The sequence below is a fragment of the Nomascus leucogenys genome, chromosome 18 (assembly GCF_006542625.1).
Source record: "Nomascus leucogenys isolate Asia chromosome 18, Asia_NLE_v1, whole genome shotgun sequence".
NCBI lineage: Eukaryota > Metazoa > Chordata > Mammalia > Primates > Hylobatidae > Nomascus > Nomascus leucogenys.
In genome coordinates, this window is record NC_044398.1 from 38,110,708 (window position 1) to 38,137,402 (window position 26,695).

Consider the following 26,695-nt stretch of genomic DNA (forward strand, 5'->3'; position numbering starts at 1 on the left):
GCTAATTTAAGGCACTGCATCAAAGTATTCCAACTTAGCATGAGCCAGACCTAACAGGTGTGTTGTGAACCAATGGGATTATCTGGGCTATGGCCACTTTGAAGCTAATCACTGGTTTAAGCTTATTTTAGCCAGTCTGGTCCATTGGTGACCAGGTAAAACTAGTTTGAGATGGTCTAAACCCATGTGAGAGGGTCAGAACCAATTGTCCATGCTTTTAGGTGACACAAATGCAGTCATCTTACCTTGAGCCCTTTTGACTCCCATGTTGAAGTCCCTGATGTAACTGAGTTTTGGGGCTCAGATCTGTCTTGGGTAGATTGACCCATCCAAGTTGGAATCATCCGGGCTGTCTCTACATGCTTCTGAATTGGGTCTCACTTTCTTACTTTTAAATGACTCCTCTAGTGGGTCACACCTGACCTGAGCCTTTGAACCAGCAAAAGAACCAGCCACCTTCAGCTTTTTCCTTAGGAAAAAAAGAATTTTAGCTCTCGAGAGAATGAGTATAAAGGCTACACAGGCTACCTCTGTGGGAGGACACACCAGGCTCCTCTTTGAGAGTGCTGGGGCCTTAGCAGACCTCCTTAAGAATATTCTGCATCTTCCTGAAGTCAGGCTCTTCCCTCAATCCCACCTGCCTCCTAGGGGGAGGCCCGTATCTACTCCAGAGACCTTTGCTTCACCCCTGTGGTGGCTGGAAAGGAGCCTCCCATAAAGTAGCCCTCTAAGCAGCCCAAGGCACTACTCCCAACCTGGGGTACATGAAGGAGTGGGGAAGAGTGAGAGACATGGGGAGGCTGCAGAACCCAGGCAAGGAAGCTAGAGCCAGTGGATGTGTAAGAGTCAGCATGGGAAAGCACACGTGTCTCCATTCTGCTTTGAGCAAATGCTACCACACGCCTATTACCACAGATAAGCCAGAGTGGAGATATACGTGGTGATCCTGGGGCTCACGTCCCAGCATCCCCAGGGCTGCGTGTCTGACTTTGCTTAGATCGCTTTCTTTCTTAGGGTTCACTCTCCTTGTTGGTGAGATCAAGGATGTGGGTAGGAGGATCACCTCTGAAGGCCTTTCCGTAACAGCTCCAACCTCTGATTGCTCATTAAGCACCTACTATGCACCTGGATGGTGCTAAGTACCTTACAACTGTTATTTAAAATATTTTATACTTATTTATTGTGGAAAATATGCATAATAAGAAATTTACCCTTTTAACCATTTTTAAGCACACAGCTCAGTGTCATTAAGTGCATACACACGGTTGTGCCATCACCGCCATCTGCCTCCAGAGCTTTTTCATCTTCCCAAACTCAAACTCTGAAACCATGAAACAATAACTCTCCAACTGCCCCTCCCCACAGCACCCAGCAACCATTGTTCTACTTTCTGTCTCTATGAATGTCTTCTCTAAGCCTCTTATAAGTGGAATTATGCAATGTTTGTCCTTTTGTGACTGGCTTCTTGCACTTAGCATAATGTCCTCGAGGTTCATCCATTGTTGAGGCATGTGTCAGTTTCCCACGGCTGAGTCCTGCACCCCTGTATTTGTAGACCACATGTTGCTTATCATTCGTCCATGGTTGGGGTGCTTCCTCCCTCTGATGACAATGAAGGGTGCTGCTGTGAACACTGCTGTGCCTCATTGGACCCTCACAAGCTTGTGAGAGGCTGCTGTGATTAATCTCAGGATGCTGAGTCTCCAGGAGCTCACTTCCCTCAGGAAATGACAAGGGAGATGAGATGGGTTCTAGCCCTGGGGACACCAAGCCTAAAACACTCATGGTAAATAAAGCAAGGTGGGGTCTACGGAGGTTGTCCAGAGGGGACACAGTGCTCAGAGGAGAGGGACATGTGCCATTTTCAAGTCCACATTTTCAGTAGAACAGTGGGGAGTCCCTCATGCAGCATCACACACAGGCACACATGCATGCAGTGTGACATGTAGGCAGTCACCCGGTGCTGCAGCAGGCATGCAATGTGCTGGCTGCATGTGTGTGCAGCATGGCCCCTGGTGCCCCCATTGCAGAGTGACAGGCAGCACGACAGCTCTGCCATGGAGCACCTTTGCTGTCACGTACCGTATGCCTGTGTGGCACATCCAGTGTGGCCTGCTGGGTTGCAGAGAGGCAGGCATGGAGTTCTCTGGGCACTGTGGCCCATTTACCCTGCGATGTGCAGAGACTGTGGATAGCACAGAGACCCCCTATTGCTGTGCGGTACATTCAGAACCCTGGGTATAAGGAGTGTTTTATTCCCTTCAGGTTTAAGTGTTCTTAGGTTTGAGCTGGTCTTAGAATTGACGCACACTTATATCCTTGATGTGTTTGTTTGTTTTTCTGTCCCAAGCCTGTTATTACAATAAGATTTTTATAATCCAGAAAATATGGTATATGTATATACTGTGTGATCTGAGCAGGTGGCACATGCAGGCAGTGTGACCAGGCATTGGTCAGCTTTGCGCTCTGTTTTCCCCACTTTCTCGGAGGTGTGAATTCGTCTGTCTGCCAGGGCAGAGGGCTTGTCTCCCCCAGCAGCAGCCCCAGGATGCTGTAGTTCTTTTGTTCATTTGTTTTTTGAGACAGGGTCTTGCTCTGTCACCCAGGCTGGAGTACAGTGGCATGATCATAGTTCATAGCAGCCTGGAACTCCAGGACTTGAGCAATTTTCCTGCTTCAGCCTCCTGAGTAGCTAGGACTATAGATGTGCACCACCACTCTTGGATAATTAAATAAACAAACAAACAAACAAAAACAAAAGAAAAAACAAAGGAACAAAAACACACACACACACACATTTTGTAAAGACGGGGTCTTACTGTGTTGCCCAAGCTGGAAGATGTTATTGTTCTTAGGAGTCTTGCCTGCCTAGAGCAAGTGTCTGTGAGCCTCCAGAAAGTTGAGTCACCAGGAGGTCAGGTCCGCGCTGGGGTCCCAGCCCAGGCACCTGTTTCTGCCCCAGTAAAAGCACCAGTTGCTCTCAGGACTGAGATCAGACCTAGCTGAGGTGGGGCCCAGCAAGGCAGCCGGCGCCCACCAAAGACACGGCAGCAGTGGCTGCTGCTGCATTTAATAAGAAATAGAAATAAAGTGCTGTGTTAATTAAGTCACAGCCCATGTGAAGTCAGCTGTTACCAGCAGTGGGGAAGGGTTTTCCGAACCACCTGAGGCGAGATGGCTGGTTTTTGTACAAGACAGATGTTAACTGCAGAGAGAATGGAGAACCGTGAGGCAGCACTTGGCCCATCCTGGCTGTTGACTTAGAAGCTCCTGGAGGGGTCAGTGCCAGGAGTCCTGGTGGAGTGTGTGCCAGGGAAGGTGAGGAACCTGGAACGTCTGTGTCTGTGCTGACACCCAGGTGGACCATGCCTGCCTCTTCACTTGCTGCCTGCAGCTCAGCCCCTGCCTCTGAGGCAAGCAACCCACCTCGTGGTACCCTAAGGCTCACACAGGGCCAGCCCACCCGATGCAGCCAGGACTGTGGGGCTAGACATAGAAACTGCCAGCCTCCCTCTGATTACAGTGCAAGGACATGGGGTCTGTAAGGGCCCAAAGTGTGACTTGAGGAGAATTATTCAGGATATCCAACGCTGTGTGGTTTTTATCATACAGACTTGAGGAGTACTGGAAAAGCACATGCAATAGAGACAGACAGTCCTGGGATAATCTCCTGGCTCTAGAACTTTCTAATTGGCATTATTGAACAACGGAGCCTCAGTTTCTTCATCCTTTAAAATAACCCCTAGCTGGGAGGGTGGTGAGGACTAAAGGAGATACGGCATGAGCCATTTTGGCTGACCTGAGTGTTCCCTACGTGCCCACCCTCCTCCTCCTAATGCAGGCAGCGTGGTTTCAGCAAGTCTCGATGGGTTCACTCATTTAGAAAAGAGCCACGACCTACAGGAAGGAAAGCTAATGGCCACTCTGGGGTCATCCTGTCCTCTGTGAGAGCAAGACCAAGGAGGCAGCTGGACCAGTGTGTGGGCTTCCCAACACCATGTGGGTCCTATGCCTTTAGCTTATTCAGTAGCAGGTCAGGGCCTGGCTTTTTCCTGCAGAGGCTCAGAGAATGCTGGGTCCAGCTTTCCTTTCCCCTCGCACATTTGGCCCATTACTTCTGAGGTGCTGTTGCTGCCAAAAGCTGCCCTGACAGTTCAGGCTCTTATTCCTGTTGTCATCCCACAGTCCTTCAGATTCCCCACCCTCCTATCTCTGTCCTCGGCACTGGAAGATCCCGCCTCTCCTCACTTCCCCCTGTACCCCACCGCATACCTTCCATAACTTCTATCCCCTTCTCCTTTAGAGCTCCTGGTTGCCTTCCCCATGCACACTGAGATCAGCACCCAAGCCCAGGATTGCTCCCTAGTTCTAATCCTAGTCTGTGCAGGGAAAAGGACATAGGGGCTGGGTTCATTTGGCACCTCTTTATATGTGCCTGCTGCATCGCATGAGATATGTCTCTCTCTCTCTCTCCGTCTCTCTCTCTCTCTCTCACACACACACACACACACACAATCGCTTTCGCACCTACAGCTATCATCCAAGGTTCATAGACAAGGGCATGGGCGGTTAAAGAGATTAAGAAATTCACTTGAGTTCATCCTGCAAGTAAGTGGGCACTGAAATTCCTGCCTAAGCCAGCCTGCTTCTGAAGCCAGTGTGCTTTCCACCATTGCATACTGCCTCTTTGATTGGCTAAAGACAGCAAGTTAGATCAACTGATATATCAACAGGGTCCTGTAAGTGAGTTGTTTGCATGGGTACTTTTAAATTACTGGAAAGAATATCTGCAGTGAGAATGGCTTGTCAGCCTGCTGATAAAACCAATTCCATATCCAGATGTGGCAGCGGGTTGATTTGAATCAGTGTCATCAGGAAGGACGAATAGACTTTCTAGCATGTATTATAGAAATATCTGTGCTTCTTGGTGTCCTTCAGCATGTGCAGTTACTGAATTTCCTGTGAATGTGGGCCAAGAATTGAAGCCACTTTGGAGAGGGGTTTACGAATGTCTAATAATGATTGAAATGCTCATCCATAGACAATGGTGTGCACAGACTTTGTGTCCTCTCATGAGAGGAGTATTTCCTTTAATATAGAACATTTCTTTCAAGGTTTTCCAGCTTTAGCCATCGTACCGTAATTATAGACTGTCCCCTGATTTTAACTTGGATCAATGTTCAGGAATAGTCCTTGCTAGCCACTTCTTTTCCTATTATTTTGCTCTCAATTTTGCTTCATCTCTTAGCAATATTTAGCACCTCCTAAAGGATTTTAATTGAGAAGAGGTACCTAGGATTATATTGTTTCTGAACTCTTCAATATTCAAAACGCTCCTGCATCTTTACATGTGAGTGATGTCTTAATTGAGCACAAAATCCAACAACTGTAACATTTTGCCTCAGAATCCTCTAGGCTTGGCTGACTCCATTGTCTTCTGGCCTAAATGTCATATGGGAAAACCTTCTGCCAGTAAGAAATTGTTGCTTTGTTGGCGATAATAACCTTGCTATTATTTTTTACAGTTCGTTTGGATACAAGTAGGATTTGTTGCAGAACAGATTCCAGAGCAGCTCTTGGTTCAGGAATTCTCTATGATCACTTTGTTCCCTTCCAAGTTCTAGACTTAATTGTGCTGGTTTATTTCATTTGGGTCTTGACTTTCCTTAGATAGGCACTCTGTAAACCTTAGCTGGGTCTCTCTGCCTCTTACCTTCTTGCCCCATTTTTCCCTCTTCTCTTTCTTTTCTTCTTCCTTCCTTTCTGAGAATTCAATCCTAGCTGGGACTCCTCGCTGGCAGCCACCAGAGTTTACATCAACCCACAGACTTACAATACAAGTAACAAAGCAACTCCACTTTTTCTTCTAGGGAATTTGGTGTTTTCTTTTGTATTGCAGAAGTGAGAAAACCCATTAATTTTGAAACAAATGTATGCAAATACATTTATTAATATAGGAAATAGGAAAATCAGTTATTGCTTCCTTTATAAATAATACAGGCTTAAGTTTTAAAGATATTACTTTTGCTAAAATGCATTAGACAGCTGTGAAAAAAATAACAGTTTTCTTTGTGGTAATATCTTTAACCAGATTTGTAGCACTAACAATATTTCGTATGTATATATTATTTTTATTTAATACAGGTAATCTTTTTATTACCAAATCATATTGTTTCTCAGGAGACTACCATCAGCATTCATAAAAGCTGCAAAAGGGAAACGGGACGAGGAGAAGACATCAATCTCCCACAGATGCAAGGCTTGGGCTGCAGATTAAATATACAGTGCTCCTAATACATTTCAATGAGTGACTCATTAGGTGAAGATTTATTTTGACACCCCACCCCCATTTTATTTCCATTTCAATTTAAATTTGATGGTGGACGTCATTCCCTAATTTCAACCAAGAGCAAAGCGACCTTGGGGAAAAGCCACATGTTTAAAGCTGCCCATGTGCTGTGTTTGCTTAAGTCAGTGTCCCTGTCCCTGTGTGGGGAATGACCCACAGATCTCACTTGATCTGACTCAGTAAATGGACCAGCCAGACCATGACCCTCCAGATGTCCAGGTGTGGCCACCTTGGGTGTGTGGTAGGTTCCCCCATCTCAGAAAGAGCTGAGTTCCCCCTTGGCCCACACGTAGTGGATCAAGTTTGTCCCATGTCCAGGGATTCCCCCAGGAATCTGGCATGGGGCAAAGCATGCCCTGTGGAGTTGCATCCATGGGTTTGCCCCAGTTCTGCCATTCACTGCCTCGGGAAAAATCAGTGCACTTTGAGGAGCCTCCCTTTTCTGTTCTGCAAAATGGAAACACCGATTCCTTCCTGATGCAGCTGCTGTGAGGATTAGGAGAGATCATCTGAGCATGGACCAGACATGCCAAGAGAAGGCCCCTGCCCTTTTTTACCTCCATCCACCCCTGCAGCTGCCCCCAAGGCTTCCTTGGGTAAATGCAGAGGGAGACCCTCAGCCCTCTGAGCAGGAAAGGGAGTGATGGGCACAGAGTGGGCACTGCTGTGGCCCTGCCCCTTGTTCCACATGTGTGCTCTGCGGAAGATGGCAGGAGGAGGACAAGTTTTTGTTATACAAAGGCCCAGCCTTGATGGGGACAAGTGAACTATTGAATCCCAGGCAGAAGGATATCCCAAAACTTACTTAGACCCAAGGCCAATTTCAGAAACTGTCTCCTGAAGTCCCTCCGTCCCCAGCACCTTCATTTCTCTAACCAGGACCTGAAGGGAGGCACCTCTCTGCCTCCTCCCAACCCTCAAGACCACCAGGTGAATAAGGATAGCATCAGCTGAAGAGTTTGACAATTCAGATGAGAGAATCAGGGCATCCAGGGAAAGAATGTGCCTGAATTCTTACATGGCCCAACCTCAACAGCCAGACATGGGGCTGTACCAGGCCACCTGTGGCCATGGACCTTGGGACCAGGGCTGGCCCTGGCAGAGGCTGTGGACATCATGTCCTTTGTGGACCAGCCTCCTGCCCCTTGAACCTGAAATTTCTCCATCTCTCCACCCTCAGACTCCTCTCTTATCGAAGCCAAGACCCCTGGTCCCAGAGTCTCCTTCCTGCCCACCTCTCTCCCCTATCAAATGCCATGAGCTGTGTGTTGGATGTCACCAGGGCCCTGCCCTAGCGAGATCTCCTCCCTCCTCCTTCCTCCCTCCTCCCTCCTCCCTCCTCCTTCCTCCCTCTGCTTCTTGCTCTCCTCCCACCCCTGCTGCTCACCCAAGCCTTGTCCTCTGCTCAGAACACTGCCATATTCCCCATCAGCAAGCTTCCAGACTCACTTCTGGGGTGCCTCTCCAGGAAACTTCTGCTGACCTCCCACATGGAATGTTCACTCACTTGTTTGTCCTATGGTTGGTTCTTTATTTCCTGCCTGTGGCACTCGACCATGAGCCTCTCAAGAGCCAAGTCCCAGTCACTGGCACTCTTGCTGCCTCTTGTTGAGCACCTAATTCAGAGCTGGCCCTCTGCAGTCTCGGAAGTGCTCAGATGTGGTTTTCCTGTTTCTGATATGAACTCAGATTTCCATGGGAGGGAAACATGGATTGATGACCACGGATCATGCATTCTGCCTTGAAGCTCCGGAGCAAGGTTCCAGAGAGTAATGAAGGAACCGGTGGCTGGAGAACCACGGCACACACATCTGGGCTGATGGGTACACGTGTGTGGGGAGAGTGAATGAGAGGTGCTAATGGTGGAACCCGTGCCTCCGAGGCAGAATGGACGGTGCCTGCCCAGCAGGAGGGTGCCAGTGAGAGCGGCTGGTCATGTTGGCTCCATTTCCCCCAGGGTGGAAGCTTCGATGTGGCAGACAGAATGTTCCACAGTGTGAAGAGCACGTGGGAGTCAGCCTCCAGAGAGAACATGAGTGATGTCAGGGAGCTGACCCCAGAGTTCTTCTACTTGCCTGAGTTCTTAACCAACTGCAACAGGGTAGAGTTCGGTAAGTGGAGGCCTGGTGAGGCCGGGTGAGTGGTGTTGCAGGGTGCTCTTTCCCACAGCCCCTGGGTGATGACCAACATGATCTGAACCTTTGCTAGGCCCTCCCCAGGACCCATGCACTTCAGATGAGGTCTCCACTGGGCAGCAGCGCCCAGAAGGAAAGGTGGTTGCTGAGGAAGAGCACTGGCCCCAGGCTGCCAGGACAGCGCTGAGCCACCACCCAACCCGTGACTTTTCCTCCAAGGGTCCCAGACCTCTCAGTTGGCAGTGAGGCAGTGGCTGAGACCAGGGGCTCTTCTGTGTAGCCCAGGTCTGGCACTGCCTTGCTGCCTCGAGACCTTGGGCAAGCTCCTGCCCCCGACCAGCCCCATTTCCTCCATGTCCCACAGATGGGTTCATGTGGACTCTAAGGGCAGGACCCAGAGATACTGGGTGTCCTGGGGTAGACTGCTGGGTGGGATCCCAGGGCAGCTGGATGGGCACTTACGGCAGCTCCTTCCTGAACTGCAGGCCCCAGCCTATGATGCGGCAGGGCTTCTTGCTGCTATAGAGATGGAACAAACAATCCAGGAGGCCCCGGTGGGCAGGTCCCCTGGGGACTGTGTGTACGTCTCGGAGCCTCCACTGCAAACAGTTGCAAGGCTGAGTCAGGGCAATTTGCAGAGTGGATGAGTGGTCACAGCCCGGGCAGGGTGTGGGCAGCTGTGGGTACCGGCCTGGCTGGGAATCATCTTCTGCAGAGAACATGCATGAGCCATCACCAATGCATACCTCAGGCTCCAGAGCCCCCCTTCCTCAGTGTTCTCCTTCTGCCTCCAGACCGCACATAAGGGCATGCACCTGAGCCAGGCCAGATGCAACCCCAGTAGGGGGTACAGGGGAGGAGATTAGTCCCTGCAAAACCTTGTGCAGGGGTTTTCAGCCCTAGATATGCAGCCCACATCCCTGAGGAGAAGGCCAGACAATGAGCCAGACCCCGTGAGTCTGATCTGTGGAACCTGGAGACCTTGGTGGTGTACAAATCGTTAGACACCTCACATGCATCAGGGGTGAGAAGTGAACAAATTCAAAGGATGGATTCCCCAAAGCATGAGTCCCACAGCAGGAGTCACTCAGGGAAGGTGGCAGCCAGGAGGAGGTGGCTGGCCAGCCTGGGGTTAGAGCACTGACCAGAGTACACACTCTATCTTGGAAATGAAGCCAGACTCTTCTGCAGGAGGCATGATGGGCTCAGCTGCAGAAACAATGGCTCCTACCAGCAATGGAGGCCAAGAGAGCAAATGTCCTCAGAAAAGTCAGGAGAACAAGTGGTTATTGAGCACCTACTGTATACATGGACCTTTTTTTTTCAGGCACTGGGGATTTAGTTGGGTCTCCTGGGATGGCATGTCCTAAAGATGTTTACATTCTGTATGACGATAGGAAAAATGGAAGAGAAAATATAGACAATTTCTATATTATAAGTGAAACGTTGTTGGACGCTGAGAAGTCCTATGAGGAAAATAGGTAGGAAAATGGTTTGAGGATGACTCAGCAAGACCTGAGTTTCTCTGGTCCTCAAGAAGGACCTGTTGAGGAGGTGGCAGGTGAGCTGAGATGAGTGATGAGAAGGGCCAGGCCAGGCAGCTCAGTAGCCAAGAGAGAGCAGGGGAGCTTTTATTCCAACTGCTTCTTGCAGGCTCTGGGGAGGTCAGGCAAGACTGTAGCTCACATTTATGGAGTAGCCATCATATGCCTGACATCGTTCTAAGCATGTGATGTGTATTTTCTCCTTTAATCATTATGCCAGCCCTATGAGATAATTCCTGTCATCACTTTAAATTTTACAGGTGGAAAACTAATCTCAAAGAAGTGAAGTGGCTTGTGCAAGGTTGGGCAGCTAATGGGGAGGAGGGAGACTTGGGTTGAGTCCAGCCTCCTCTTTCTATTGTCAGGGGAATCTCTGCCTAAAAACCTTGCTGTCCTTGCCTTAAAAATGGAAAGAAAATGCATAAATTATCGAGTTAGAATGAAGATTCAGTGAGGTGATGTGTGGCCAGGGCCTAGCCTAGCTCCTGGCATGGAGTCAGGTGCTTAGAATTTACCAGCTTGCACCGCTATCACTGTATCTCCTAATTGTTTAATGCTGTGTAAAAAGCACCCAGAAGAAAGGCACGATACAGTGAAGAGGAAGACATACCACACTGATGACACTGAAATCATTTCAGATGACTTGCAAAGCAAGCACTAGCACTGCCTGGGAAGTAAGGAGGGCCTCGTGGAGGAGGCAAAGGCCTAGAGGCCATGCTGAGGGGTCATTCCAGGCAGAGAAGGTTGAAAGCAGCATGGTCCACAGAGAACATAACTCATGTTCAGACCTACACAAAATCAGCAATCCTGGGCAACGTGTATTTTATATCCCACAATTCCTAGCCTGGTTTGAGTTCCCAGTTACCCAAATCTCTGCTGCTTCTCATCCCATGCAGGCTCCATGCAGGACGGGACTGTGCTAGGAGACGTGCAGCTCCCTCCCTGGGCTGATGGGGACCCTCGGAAATTCATCAGCCTGCACAGACAGGTGAGTCAGGCCAGGACCCCTGGTATCCTGCTGGGGACCTGAACATCCCCTCAAGTTCCACCTAGGCTTTCTGTCCATGTGGAGGGCCAGTGACCAGCACTGTGAGGCTTATGTCTGGAAAACCCAGAGAAGGGATGGGGTCTATGCTTTGGGTTGGCAAGAGAAGGCTTGGGCTCTGGGCTGTTTCAAGAGCTCCATTAGACCCTGCCCGGGTGCCAGCTTGGTGAGGGTTTCACTGGAGGAAGTGAGCTTAGTGCCCTGGAGGGCAGGTCAGTGTCCTCAGCCAGCCCTACAAGAATGTCCACTCCCTGGGCCTGACTGCTCAGCGTAGTTCAGAGAGGGTTTGGAGCCTCCCAGGGGCTCCCACTGGCCAAATATTTTCCAGGACTGGGGAGAAATTGGCTTATTACCCAAAAAACTGGACGTGGGTAGAGACCAGAGATCATTAGGGACACATGCTAAATCAAATTTCTGGGTTAGTTTAAGCACATGAAAGATGTTCAACATCTTTGGTCACCAGGGAGAAATAAATTAAAACCACCATGAGATGAGATGCTATGACATACCCACAGGAGTTGCTTAAATTTAAAAGACCAGTGAAACCAATAGTTGATGAAAATGTAGAGCAATTAGAATGCATGAGACATCAATGGTGGGAAAAGCAAAACGGTACAACCACTTTGTACAAAAGCTTGGTAATTTTTTTTACAAATTTGCAGGTGCATTTGCCATATCACCCAACATTTTCCCTTGTAGATATTTACTCCAGAAAATTGAAAGCATGTCCACACAAAAACTTGTGCATGAATCTTCACCAGGTTTATTCAAACTAGTCAAAAACAAAACTCAACTGTCCATCAGCTGGTGAACAGATAAACAAATGATATGTCCGCACACACACAACGGAATGCTACTCAGCAGTAAAAAGGAGCAGATTTACTGAATCAGTTTACACAGAACAACATGGATGAGTTTTAATGCATTATCCTACATGAAAGAAGCCATAACCCGGGGCTACATATCGTGTGATTCTTATATACAGGCATGAAAGTGACATTTAGAGGCAAACTATAGGGACAGAAAACAAATTAGTGGTTCCTAAGGTCTGAAGTAGGAGAGTGACCACAAAGGAACACATGGGGGTACTTTTTGAGCTGAGGGAAATGTTCTATGTCTTGACTGTGGTGATGGTTACATGGCTGCGTGAATTTATAAGAACATTTTGAACTGGGCATTTTAAAAGGGCAAGTTTTATTGTATGTAAATTACACCTAAAAAGTAAAAATAACCTGAGGCAGATCTGACTAGTGGCAACAAACCTGTCCTTTTCTGCAAAGAGAAAGTTCTTCTTGTTTTATTCTTGCCTCTGGAAACTCAGTGATAGGAGTCATCCCTCTCAGAGCCCACTGTCTTGAGTACTTGGGCCAGAGATGAATGTAACTGCAGGCAGCAGCAGCCATAGTCTGATAAAAGACAGAGGTACACGATTCAATTGACCAGAGTGTTGCTGGAATGATGGACCACTACATCTAAGCTGGATAAAGATGTAGCCAAAAACAGGTGGGTGCTGATATGCTGCAAAGAAGAAAAGGGACAAGGGGACCTGAGGTTGTGACAAGGTAGAAGAAGAGCCTTAGGAAGTACGTAAACACCCAGCAAGTTGAAAAGGATGTGACTTTCGCCAAGTGGATGTTTGAATGAGTGCTTTGGAAGATGAGGCAGTTATGGATACTGACATGGGTTAAGGTGTGGCCATGGGAACAGTGACTTTAGGTGGAATGAAGGCAAAAGTCTTTGGAGACGTGGAGCTTAAGGAACCGAGAGGCCAGAGATCACAATCACTGAGGATGATGGCAGATCTTGGAGAAGAAGGGAAGGTGTGGCCAGGAATCACCATCTTTGATGAATGAGAAGAACAAAGAGAAGCTGTTGGAAGACAGCAGTGAGGATGAGGAGTGGGTACAGCTAGATCTCATGCAGCACAGAGAAGCAGATCTTTTGTGATTTTTTTTATAAGAGGACCAATACTCTGGAGGTGGCGATAAGGACTGAGGAGACACCAGCCCAACATCCTGGCCCCAGACATATGGGTTATGTCCAGCAAGTGGCCACCACTTGAACTTGCTGAAGGAGAATTAGTGGCCCTAGGGAAAGCCAGGCTTCATCTAGGGAAAGGAGGTGGAGGAATGTTTGGGAAGAGCTTGAGGATGTGGGATATGTGTTGGTTAGCAAGAGGTGGGAAGAAGGGCCAGCAGAAGGGTCAGCTGTCCTGGCCTATGATCTGCCCTCACCTGGGTATGCCTTTAGTGGTTCTGTGGCAACCACCAACAAAAGCCTTCATGCAAACATCTCCAGAAGTTATTGAGGTTTGCCCCAAGTCAGGTGGTAGGCTTGGGAGAGCCATACCCCTTGTATTGGCATTTCATTACCCTAGTATGACATGACTCAAGTGTGGCCTTCTGGGCTCCAAAGCCACTTTAATCATAGACCTCAGAAAAGGTAACTTAGAACAGGTGACCTGGCTTCTCCAGATCCAGGTGTGTAGGGCAGCTTGTCCTCCCAGAGGACCAACAAGGGGAGCCCAGACAATCCCAAATGAACATTTCGAGGCTCTGGGGACCTATCCCTGAAGCTAGGTTGTTTTCAGTAGAAACAGGTGCCACCTCTCAGATAGACTATAATATCCAGACACTGGGCCATTCGTCCTCTTGCTCATGTGTGACACCTGATGAGAATTATTACCAACCTGGGTCCCCCATTCTGAGCCAGTGCCACCCATCTGGGCTGTATGCATGAAAGATCCAGCATGCTTGGCTCTTACGCTAAATTCTTTGGATGTCACATTTTATGTCTTATGCTAAATTCTATTGGATGTCACCTTTCATGAGGGGCAGATGTTGTTGACTTCCAGTGGGAGCTGTTGTCCTGAGCGGGGTGAGGTTTACTTCTCACTCAAAGGTTGTAAACTTGGATCCAGGCTCCATGTTTGAGTTGAGAATGTCTCCTGTCCTCCCATCTGGGGACAGTGAGCCTGAGCATGGACAGAATGTTCCTCAGGTCTGTGAGTGCATGGGTGAGAAACTCCTTGCCTGCTGCATGCCCCCAGCTAGACACAGCTGCCCCAGTGAAGGAAGTTCACATTCCTGGGGGCTAAGCTGCACCTCAGAAGCAGGTTCTATCATTTCTGTGCCAGAGATGATTTAGAAGATGTCCACACCCATGTCCAGAATTTCCCAGTACCTGAGTGAAGTGAGATCTGCTCAGTGAGATTGGATGCCCCCTGTGGGGTTCTGAGGAATGAAAACTGGGGGCTGGAGTGTTAGGATCAAAAACCACACATGAGCCTGCCCTAGAAGTGGGTTAATTATACCTGCCACCAAAAGGCGGTGTTCATGGGAGGGAACAACATCTGTGAAATAGCCAGTGCCTGGCATCGTATGTGCTTAGTGAAATCACCTAACTCCTGGAGCTCCCAGTGTGTCAGCCGTGGACACAACTTAATTCTTACATGAACCTGCTAAGAAGGTACAATTGTTCATTTTACAGATGAAGAAACCAAGGAACCATGATGTTAAGGAATGTGTACATGGCAGCACCCACACCCCCTGTGCTCGAGAGCACGCTTTCCTGATCACTGCACTTAGCCTCCACCTCCTGACACTCTCTGGTCAGAACCAGCTCTCCCTGTTTCATATGTCACATCTCAGCAAGACCCCAAGACTTTATTTTCAGCCTTGTCTCTTCCATTTAGATGTCTTTCCCAGGCCTGCACCTCATAGATACTGTGGACACCATGGTTGTTTTATGACATGGTTGAGCTGGGGTGGTGAAAACAGTCAGATCTGATTTGCTGCTGGCTGGAGACAGGACTAGGGTGGCCCTCGGGTGGCTGGCTCATCCTGCCTCTTTGTGCCCATCAAGCCCAGGGGCCCATCAATTATCTCCTCTGTGCAGGGCCAGCACCCTGAAGCACGTGCACCTTCCAATCTGCAGAGAGTGCATGAGTCCATGAGTGGCCTGGGTTTTAATGCTCTTTGGGTTTTTGTTCCAGGCCCTGGAAAGTGACTTTGTCAGTGCCAACCTCCACCATTGGATAGACCTTATTTTCGGGTACAAGCAGCATGGGCCAGCCGCGGTGGACGCTGTTAATATCTTCCACCCCTACTTCTACGGTGACAGAATGGACCTCAGCAGCATCACTGACCCCCTCATCAAGAGCACCATCCTGGGGTTTGTCAGCAACTTTGGACAGGTGCCCAAACAGGTACAGCATGCCTTGTCATTTGCCTTGCTTTCTTGCTTTCTCAAAAGAGTGTGTGCAGTGTGAGGACATTCTCTCCTGGGGTGAGAGTGAAGGAGATGGCTGAAGAGGTGAAATGGTCCCCCATAATCTTCCTGTACTTTCAATATCAGGCTTAACCCTCAGTTGCCACCTGATGTTGATGCAGATGATGACATCATTAGTGAAACTGGTGAAAGCTGTGTTTATCTGTGACTGATCTGATTTTAGACACTACAATAGATATGTGGTAACTAATTACTTGTGTTCATATCTACCCTACAGATTTGTTGTATCCAATGACTTAAGACATATCAAGTGTTTGAAAGTGCCTGAAATATGACCAGCACTTAACAACTGTTAGCTATTAGTCAGATTATGTCATTGAAATCTCTCGTAAGCTCTGGATATAGAGAGTATTCTTTTATGGACCAGGAAACTGAGGCTCAGAGAGGCGAAATAAATACCTTGCCTAGAATTACACTAATAGCAATCAACAGAGGTAGAGCTCTGGTCCTATCTGAGTAGGTCCAAAGCTTGCACCATGTTGTCGCCAGTGTGAGAGCATCTGCCTTCTACCTGCCAGGCCTCTGGTGAAATTGCGAAGTCTCACCTGGGCCTTCTACTCTGCTGGCTCTGTCTCCTGTCAAGATAGTCACTTAGCAATATGAGGTTGTGCTTTCCCCTGTTGACATACTGATGAAAGCACAAGTTAGGCGCTTATTTAATTGATTCCGGCCCTGTTGATCCTTGAAATGTGGTTGTGTGTGGAGGTGTTTTGTTCCAGCCTTCCCCACATGCAACCACGAGGACTCGGGGTGGGGAGGGGCTCCTTCTGCAGTTAGTGCTAAACTAACATCTTTCTCTCTGGTCTCACATGACATGCTGAGGTCTGCTCAGCTCCCAGGTAAAGGGAATGTGAGGAGGGTGTGAGGGTGACTTGGAGATTGGATGGCACATCCAGTGTGGGTTTGCTGGGAGGCTTTGTAGGAAAGAAAGAATTTCAGGAAAGAAGTCTGTTAGCCTAATGGTCTTCTTTCTTGAATTTAAAAAATATATAATAATACAAAGCAAGAAAATAATTCAAAGTAGTAGCCACTATCATCCAGCCATGTCCTGCCTCATATACTCATAGCCCTTGTCCACAGCACAGATCTTTTCCCGTCAGTGCAGTCATGGAGTACATACAACTTCAGATTTTGACTACTCAACAATGTGTCATAGGAGCTTTGACAAGTATTTCTAAAGTAGCCATCAGAATGAGAATCCTCAAGTGTCCCAGTCTGAAGACAAGATTGCAGCACTCAGGCCCCATGCTGCTCCTGACAGGGGCTGTGTCTGCTACTCCCAGTCACCTTGAGCGAGGAAGAGTGCTCATTATTAAACACTCACTGAAAACTCATCATTTTGATTTCTGTTTGCATTGATCGCCCACCCAGCTTTTCTAAATAGGTTACCATTTGATCCAGGACTATAACTGAGCTGAGGTTTCTCTGAGACCCCCCCATGCCCACCCCAGCTGCCCATCGAACTGGATCCCCAACTCTGCCCGTGTCCACAGCCTGGACCAGCTTCCACCCCTTCTCCCTCCAGCGTACGCCTGGTGGATGACTTGCAGGAACGTGCTGCTGGCTGAAAAGAGCAGCCCAGCAGGGCCGCAGTCCGGGAGAGACTGCAAGGTAGAGAGCTGGATCTGGCCACAGCTGCATGCCCTGGTCCAGCAGCAAGGACTCAACCAGGTAGCATGGCTCATGCTCAGGGCTTGGCTTGGTTATGCAGAAAATTTGGCATTAGGCAAAATCTGATGGCAGAGACTGGAGAAAAATAAGAAACAGGCCACTAATGGGATTTGCCTGTGTTCTTTGGAATATTTGAATGGATGCTGTTGAAGAATTGTGTTGATGCTTAGATAAATGAGTCTGCAAAGAGTTTGTGAGGGAAGGATGAAAACGATGAGAAATAGGTTGAGTCAATAAAGGGAGCCACGTGATCTAGGGAAGGAAGAGGGTCACTCCGGCCTCTTGATTGAGAGACAGTTCTTCTGGGGACCAGGGGCTCTTCAATGAGGCCAGTCTTCTGCCAAGCAGCTTGGGAAAGGAGAGATTTGGCAGGCAGGGCTGCCTTTATGACCTTGAAAAAGTAACTGTCCCTCTCTGAGCCCCAGGCCCCTCACCTGCAGCGTCTGAGGGCTGGACCAGAGGTTCTGTTCATGTTCAGCTCTGTCAGGAACAAGCCCAGCTGTGGCAATCCCTGGAGTCGGGGTGCAGCTACAGTGTGCACAGGGACGACCCCTCCTCCGGGCATCTCTCCCCTCATGTGTGTCTGTTCCCTCTCTCTCTAGCTCTTTACCAAACCCCACCCAGCCAGGACTGCAGCAGGGAAGCCTCTGCCTGGAAAGGATGTCTCCACCCCCGTGAGCCTGCCTGGCCACCCACAGCCCTTTTTCTACAGCCTGCAGTCACTGAGGCCCTCCCAGGTCACAGTCAAAGGTGATTCCCTGGCCCTTCATTGTTTGGTGTCCTGTCCCGGGGTTGTCCCTTCAGTGGCTGGGTTCCTCTGGAGGTCCAGCACCACATTCCTGGGCAAAGTACTGGGGACTGACTTTGAATGGCTGCATCTCCAATCACAGCCAGATTCTAGGTGGGTGTCTCTGGGAAGTGTCTAGGAGCTCGTCTGTTAGACCCTAACTTCTGAAGACCCACGTCTCTCTGTCTTTCTCTCTCTCTCTCTCTCTCACACACACACACACACACCTCTTTCAGGCACACACACAAATCTCTCTTCCTCTTCCTCTCTTTTATACATGCACACACACTTACCCACACATACCTTCTCTCCTCAGGAGACCAGTGGAGAGTCCCAAGTTTTCCAAGGAAGGATTACAGCCTCTGTGCTTTGGCCACTGGTCTTCCTAAGCAGGGCAGGATAGAAAGGCAGCCAGTAGCTAAGCACATGTGCTCTGGGGCACATGGCACAGGAGTGAATTCCAGTCCTACTGCTTCCTGCCTGTGTGACCTTGGGCAAGCCACTGAGCCTCCATGTTCCCATGGGGATTGGAATACGGTTGAATGGATGCTATTACAGAATTGTATTGATGCTTAGATAAATGAGCCTGCAGAGAGTTGGTGAGGAAAGGATGAAAATCATGAAAAATAGGTTGAGCCAATGAAGGGAGCCATGTGATCTAGGGAGTGAAGAGGGTCACTCTGGCCCTATTATTGAGAAACAGTTCTTCCAGGGACCAGGGGCTCCTCAACAAGGCCAGTCAGTGAGAGCGCAATGAGATGGGCCACCTTCGGCGCCGAGCACACAGTGGTGATTATTAGTCCATCTCTTCTGACCACAGTTCAGTGGCCTCCTCAGCTGCCACCAAGGCTCAGGGAGGCTCTATAGAAGCAGGAGTCCACTGGGGTGGGGGTGGTTCCACTGGGGTGGGGGTGGTCCCACCCAGCCCAGGAGGGAGGATCACCCAGATGGAAGCAGAAGAGAGGGTGAGGCTGGGTTCCTAGGGCCATGTATGTATGAAGTCGGGTGCCAGTGTCATCTGAGGACATGCACTGCCTTGGAGAAATCCCACTACATTGAACAACATGCAGGTCCCAAGGAGTATGAAGTTAAGTTTTCAGGGGTTTTAGTGGTGTCCTTTTTTATCCTTGCCCCAAGAACATTGTCATTGGCACACCCCACCCTCATAGATAAGGTGCTGCTGCTCTTGACACTGGGGACCATGGCTCCATTTGCCCCAGGACTGGGGATCTGCTGCTGTATTGAAGTCCCTGGGCAGTCAGGCACAGCCCCTGCCCTCACGGAGAGGGACATGAGGTGCAAACCACATCAACAGCAACAAGGGAGCTCAAATCTCCCATGTAGGCTCCAGGAGACTGACGCAGATCTTAGTATTAAGCCACGGGTCCTGGGGGGCCTTCCTGAGGCTCAGTTTCCTCATGTGTAAGGTATGGAAGACAATGGCCCTGCCCTCAGGCTTGTGACAGTGCCATGAAGTGGTGTCTGTCATACAGGCAGGCAACAAGCCAGCGCTGAGACAGGAGTCCTGGCAGATGCTGGTGCCACTCCGAGCACACACACTGGGCCTCGCTTTAAGGGGCCTGGCTTTACTCTCTCCCTTTGATCTGAGCAGCCCCAGAGGGTAAGGGCCATTGATGCCACAGTCCCTTCCCTACAGGGAGAGACATCTCACAGTCTTATCCTGGAGCCTTTCCCGTATCCTGCTCCCTCTCTTCCTCCTGGGTGGTAGGGTCAGGAAGAGGGTGGTTCTCCCACTTCACCCAGCACAGGGCAAGAAAGGGAGTGGCCCCTACCAGGAGGAAGGAAATGTCCCTAAGTGGTGGGTGTGGTGTGCACAGTCTCAGAAACTAGGCTGGCCTCAGTGTTTTGAGTCAACAAGCTGCACCAGGCTCTGTGCCAGGGGACACACATTGAAAGGGGCATGGTTATCTCTACTCCATGGGAAGAGGCTGGGGTCTGAAGAGATGGAATGACTTCACCAGCATAACCAGACTTGGAATGAGGTCTGGGCAGCTCCAAATCCCGTGCTCTGAGCCATATTCCAGCTGGGGCTGGGGGTGGCTTCAAGAGTGGAGCTGAGGGAGGATGGGAAGTGTGCCTGCCTGTGACTCCTGCCCCGGGGCCCGGCTACAGTGGGTGCTGTCCTTCTATGCATAAGTTCCAGTCCAGTGTGTCTGCCTGTCACTCCTGCCCGGGGGCCCAGCTGTGGTGGGTGCTGTTCTTCCATGCATAAATTCGCCATACTAACTGGGACGTAGATATGTACCTCTTTTCTCTAGGCTCAGAGTCCCCCAAAGGGGCCATTGGCCACATTGTATCTACTGAGAAGACCATTCTGGCTGTAGAGAGGAACAAAGTGCTGCTGCCTCCCCTCTGGAACAGGACCTTCAGCTGGGGCTTTGATGACTTCAGCTGCTGCCTGGGGAGCTACGGCTCTGACAAGGTGAGCGGGCTGCAGGGAACTGGGGCAGCCTCAGGACCTCAGCCTTCCTCCAGCTGGACGCAGAGAAAAGCGAGTCCAAAGCAACCTCGCCCACTTTCCCTACAAGGTGTGCTGTCAGCCTAGGAGGGAAAGGACTCAGTGACCGTGCAAAGGCCCTCCTTGGGCCAGGCCTCAAACCCTCCTTCCAAGGCTTGCAAGTTGGCAGTGTATACTGTCACCTCCAGAGCAGAGGCTAGCTGGACACATGGCCACATTGAGCCCACCCACACTGGCACTGAGTGTAGGAGGGAAGTCCTGGGGGCTTCTCTGGTTCCGATCATGATTTAGACTCAAAGGACACACACTGAGCATTCAGGGGGCTGGCAGGGGCAAGCTATTTCCCTACTGGTTCTCTCAGCCCCCGTGTAGGCCATGCAGTCACCTCTGCCTTCTTGATGTGGCCCCTGCCCTCTTCCCCAGGCCCCATTCCTACTCCAGCTCCCCTCCCCTAATCCCATCACTTACAATGAATTCCCTATGCTCCAAGCTCTCCCCAGCCCCTCCCTAGCCTTGCCCCACCAACTTGTTGAGGCAGGCATGGAACTCAGCCCCACATGTCCTCCCTCCTGACCCCCAAGCTGAGCCACCCCCTGCTGGTTCTCATGGGGTCTTCCCAGCATCCCTCACTTGTCTCTTCCCACCTGCTGGAGGAGGAACTCCTGTGTGGGGACCCGGGATGGTCTGGATTTTGTCAGCAGGGACTGGCTCCTGAAAACATGGCATGTCCCCAGTTCCCAAGGCACTCAGAGTGGCCCACATCCCCTATCCTGGGCTCCTGTCCCTGCTGTCTCCACAGCAGCACTCATCCCCCTTATCTCCCACAGATCTTAATGACATTCGAGAACCTGGCTGCCTGGGGCCGCTGTCTGTGCGCCGTGTGCCCGTCCCCAACAATGATTGTCACCTCTGGGACCAGCACTGTGGTGTGTGTGTGGGAGCTCAGCATGACCAAAGGCCGCCCGAGGGGCTTGCGCCTCCGGCAGGTATGGTCCAGTTTGTGCAGGTGCGGTCCTCGGGTGAGGACAGTACCTCATGTAGGGACAAAACCTCTGCCTGGCATGGCACCTGGGCAGGTGTGGTGCCGGAACACACCCTAACTCTGCTCACTGAGGGCCCTGCCACCCTCAGAAGCTGGGAATGAGCAAAGTGAGGTGCAGAGAGGGTTGCCCACAGCTCAGTGTCATTCAGGAGTATCATTTTATTCCCATGGTCCATTTGACAGGTACACAGGGCAGGTGCCTCCACAGAGGCCCACACCTTAGCGAGAGATGCTGGGCCACGCACAGTCACTTCATGCACATGGCAGGTCCGGTGAAATCAGTTTCCTTACACCAGATAATATCTTTTGAGCATTTTGCCACAAGTTGGCCTTTATGCAAACATTTTTACATGGATTGCCTCATTTTAGCTTATTGACAGCCCTGTAAAATAGGTGCCATGATCACCCCTACTTTATTGGTGAAGGAAAAATGAGATGCAAAGAAGTTTAAGTGGTGCATCCAAGGTCAAATGAAAGACTTTCCAAAGGGAAGTGGTTGAGGTGGGAGGAGGAGGAGCCATGAGCCAGGAGTCTGAAGATTTGCACCACCAGCCCTCATAAGGAATGCTAATTACAGTGGAACTTAACGTTTGCTTAACATTCCAAATGCACCAAGGCCCTTCTGTATACTAATTTTTTTCCATGAAGAAGGAACTATTATTTCCACTTTCAGACAAGGAAACTGAGGCTTAGAACAGCTTGCATTTGAATCTAGGTTTGTCTAACTCTAAACCCCATGCGCTCTCCCTGCATACTCTGGAACTTGCCCTAGAATATCACTAGGGGACACTTTCAACTGTGAAATCCAGTTCATTTTTGCATCTGTTTTTTAGTTAGCCACACAGCCCTAAAGTAACAGAAACAAAAATAAGCTGTACAAAATCACTCACGCCTGTAATACCAGCACTTTGGGAGGCCGAGGCAGGCAGATCACGAGGTCAGGAGATCAAGACCATCCTGGCTAACACGGTGAAACCCTGTCTCTACTAAAAATACAACAGATTAGCCGGGTGTGGTGGTGGGTGCCTGTAGTCCCATCTACTCAGGAGGCTGAGGCAGGAGAATGACGTGAACCTGGGAGGCGGAGCTTGCAGTGAGCGGAGATTGCACGACTGCACTCCAACCTGGGTGACAGCACGAGACTCCGTCTCAAAAAAAGAAATCACCACTGACCAAATTTACTAAACTGAGCATGTTTCACTGAAACCGACCCTGGGTTTCTCTGGATAGTTCTCAAGCCGCTTCTGTCACTCTAGATCGTGTCCTTGTCTCCTGGTGCCATGCAGGGCATGGAGGGTGCTGCATGGGCACTCAGCAAATGTGAGGTGAAGGAATGAATAGGGCAGTGCTGACTCACATGCAGGGGCAGCGCACCCACTGAGAGGCAGCTGTACAGGTGACAGGCAGGTGACCTTCACCAACTGCTGTTGTCAGTGGGCTGGGTATGATTCCTGATCTCAGCAAAGGGACTGGAAATGAAAGACTGTAGTGCTCTCTCCCCAGCATCCCCATTGCCCATTTACAGTTTGCCCTGGGGATGGTACACAGTTCCTCCTGACCCTGGGGCTGGCCTTGGGGTACTGGGGCGGTGATTTTTCTACCATCCTCTGAGCTCCCATTTAACAGTGAAAATGCACAGAAACACCCTCGTATCGACCTCATAAAAATGTAATTTATCATCTTCTCCTACTTTCAAATCAGCAAGAAAAGATATGGGAATCCCACGTGCTCTTATTTTCTAAAAATAAAACACTTTATCACTCACCTGTAAAGGCTAATGTAGGCTTGCGGATTCCCAGACCCATGGCTGCTCAGTGAAGGGGTCCATTCCTGACCTGTGGACAGGAAAGTCATCACTGAAGAGCCTCATAGGTGGTTCAAAAAGTATTTTATTTTTAAAGATACTTAACATTAAAGAGAAATTTTAAATTTACTTCAAAGACAAACAATTCTCTACCCTCCCTATAAAAGTTTTCATTTTTGCATGCTCTCATCCCCAGATATACATATTTATGTCTTTCTGATCATTGTGTAGATATTTTATTCTATTTTCACCCAGCCTATCCAATTGTTTCCATTTTTCTACATTCTCTATGATTTACATTTCAATCATTCCATATCATTCCATTTCCATAAAATTGCATTTCAATTGTTTTATTATGTCAGTGCACTACAGTTTAATAAACCATTTCTTCTAAAACTAGACAATTAAGTTGTTTCCAAGTTTTAACTATTTTACATAGTGCTGCAGAAGACATCTTATCTGGGTTGCTGTTTGCTTCTGATTGTTTTCTGACGATAAACTTCGAGGAGGAGAATTATGAGCAGTGACATGGTGCTTTCCAAAATAGTTCTATGACTTAATCATACCATCAGCAATCCAGAGCACCCATCTCGTGGCAATGTAACCAGCATGGGGAATTATTTTCAGGGGTTTTCTTTTTGCTATCATTTTTTGCTACTATAGTTAGGTATAAAATGATATAATGGAGTTATTTTAATTGGCCTTTTAGAGAAGTATTATTCTGAGAAAACAAAACCCCCTTTGAAGCTGCTGTCTCTTCCTTGATTTCTTCGGCTCTTGCAGATGGTAGGTGTTGGATGCCTTGTGGTGCTGGAGTTTCCAGGCTGGTCAGAAGGCAGCCAACCTGACCTAAGTGGGCAGTGCCAGGCACACAGGCTATTTCCTGGGAAGAGCAGGCAGACTTAGTTCCACTAGTACACAACACGTGCTGGCATTGGGGCTCAGAGCTCCTCTCTTTACATCCTGAGCCTTATGCCTGGGTTCCCTTCTCTGCACTCTTTGGCATTGCTGTTTCCCCTGCAGTCAGAACTGAGTCATCAGACTCAGTTCGTTCTGGGAAGAGATTCAGAAGGTTCCTGTCAACTCCGCTTTCTCCTGTTCCCTTAGGCAGTTTTCATTTTCCTAGGATGACCCAAATCTTCTTCTGTGGGTCATACCCATTAACTTGCCAGAACCATCTGGTTGGCATCAGGTTAGGATCCATTAAGGACAAACGGGAGCTTGTGGCAGAACCTTTCATTGCTATGACCAGGCAAAGTGACAACTTTGAAAAATGACGCCTAGCCTCATTGACCCGAATGAGTGAGTGATTATCTCTGTCCTGAGGGTGGAGGTTTACCACTTGGTAAGCCAGGCCAATTACGCTTCAGAATGCCACCTCTGTGCCCCTCTGGCTGAGTCCAGGGGATGGCAAGCACGTGTGAGCAGAGGACCTCAGATCAGAGCCTCTGGGACCTGCAGCCTCTGGAGTGACAGTGATGGAATCCACACTATTGCCTGCAGCAGTTGGCCAGGGGGTACCAGCATGCGTGGTGGGCCACTTCTGCCCCTTGGGAAAGTGTCCACAGAGAACAAGGCCTCCAGCCAGATCTGGACACACAGCCATCCATGAGTCAGGCCAGGCCCCACACAAGCCAAACCTGAGGACCAAGACCAAGGAAGTCTAAGTGTCCCAGTGGCTATGAATCCAGACCTATCAGATTCAAAAAGCTCCATCTTTTTCATGACCATGTGACCTCCCCTTTTCTTCTTCCCATTTTAGTTCAAGAGTGCACGTGCCTCTGAGGTTCCCTTACCGAGATGGCTCTCAAAGTTGGGCACATGTGAGAATCCCCTGAGGGCTTGTGAAAATTCAGACTTCAGGGTCCTATCCCCAGCATTTCTGATTCGGGAGACTTGGGGTAGAACCCAAGAATTTGCATTCTAACAGGCTACCTGCTGCTACTGAGCCTGCTGGTGTGGGCACCACAGTTTGCCAACAGTGCTTTGTATGTTAATCGTAACATGAAATGGCCAGGCGTGATGGCTCACACCTGTAATCCCAGCACTTTGGGAGGCCAAGGCAGACGAATCACTTGAGGTCAGGAGTTCAAGACCAGCCTGGCTAACTTGGTGAAACCCCATCTCCACTAAAAATAAAAAATATTAGCCAGGCGTGGTGGCAGGCACCTGTAATCCCAGCTACTTGGGAGGCTGATGCAAAAGAATTGCTTGTACCTGGGAGGCAAAGGTTGCCGTGAGCTGAGATCATGCCATTGCACTCCAGCCTAGGCGACAGAGTAAGACTCCATCTCAAAAAACAAAAAAAAATCGTGACATGAACTGCTCCCAGGTTCAAGACAGATGTAGGGCAGCACAAAACATCCAGGTGTGGCTAGTCTCTGGTGGGGTTATAAGTAAAAAAATGGTTTCTCCCCAGCAGAGCCTCCACCCCTGAAGATGAATGAAATGGACAGGCTAGTCATGGACACGCACATGCACACCCCCCCAGCCGCACAGACAACAGACTAGGGAATCACTGACTCACTCAGAATCTCCATTTCCTCATCCAGGGCCCAGCTGTATAGGGAGGGTGAAGAATTCCCCAAAGTAGCTGAATTGAGGGGTCCCTCTCCTAACCTGTGAGTCTCTGTCCCCAGGCCTTGTATGGACACACACAGGCTGTCACGTGCCTGGCAGCGTCAGTCACCTTCAGCCTCCTGGTGAGCGGCTCCCAGGACTGCACCTGTATCCTGTGGGACCTGGACCACCTCACCCACGTGACCCGCCTGCCCACCCATCGGGAGGGCATCTCAGCCATCGCCATCAGTGACGTCTCGGTAAGGCTCCTGTTTCTCAGTGTCCGTGTCCTCACCTTCACAGTAGCATGGGGTACAATACTCAAGAGAAAGCCCAGAGACACAGAAACTCTGGCCACCCCAGAATGCTGACAGGGCCCCAAGTGTGTGGAACAGTCGCTGTAGATCTCATGTGCAGCACCCAGGTCTAGCTTCAATGTCTGCTTCTTTACTTTCCTCCCTCTGGTGGTGGGGACAGTGGGAGGTGTCTGCTTTGCTGTGGGCACCAGGGGGCTGCAGCAGAAAGATTGGCTTTTGGTGAGGGTTTTGCTGGATGTGGCTGACTCATTTAGGTCTTTACCTTCAAATCAGTGTTGACTTGGCAGATTTGGTCTTCATGGCCATGCAAGCTTCTCTGCCTGTCCTTCCATAAGCTAAGAAAGATGAGGGAGATCAACTTATCGGTGTGAAATTTCTTCCAGACTGAAGCCCTGTCATGGGATATGGGGTTCCCTGAGGATGCAGAGGTTTCTGCATCTGCTCACAGAAAACCTAAGGGGCACGGGGCATAAATAAAATTAGCAGAGGGCTCAAAAGAGGAGGGATTATATAGGAGCTTCCTGGTTCCAATTTTTGCTGAAAGTGGTGCTCCAGGTAGGCTTGAATTCAAAACTGGATTCAATGTTAGATGAGTAGATGGAGTGTGAATGGATGGGTGGATGGATGGGTAGATCAGTGGATGCATGGGTGGATGAATGGATAGATGGATGGA

General features: G+C 49.5%; 1 protein-coding gene across 1 annotated transcript in view; it reads left to right on the forward strand.

The window, feature by feature from the left end:
• WDFY4 (WDFY family member 4) overlaps positions 1 to 26,695 on the forward strand; it is a 293,287-nt gene that overhangs the window by 259,714 nt on the left and 6,878 nt on the right. Inside the window, exons 52-58 of the mRNA XM_003278166.4 lie at positions 8,307 to 8,460; positions 10,925 to 11,016; positions 15,068 to 15,280; positions 17,637 to 17,784; positions 20,080 to 20,264; positions 21,128 to 21,286; positions 25,786 to 25,965. Coding sequence (XP_003278214.2) covers positions 8,307 to 8,460; positions 10,925 to 11,016; positions 15,068 to 15,280; positions 17,637 to 17,784; positions 20,080 to 20,264; positions 21,128 to 21,286; positions 25,786 to 25,965 — 1,131 coding nt within the window. The remainder of the gene's footprint in view (positions 1 to 8,306; positions 8,461 to 10,924; positions 11,017 to 15,067; positions 15,281 to 17,636; positions 17,785 to 20,079; positions 20,265 to 21,127; positions 21,287 to 25,785; positions 25,966 to 26,695) is intronic.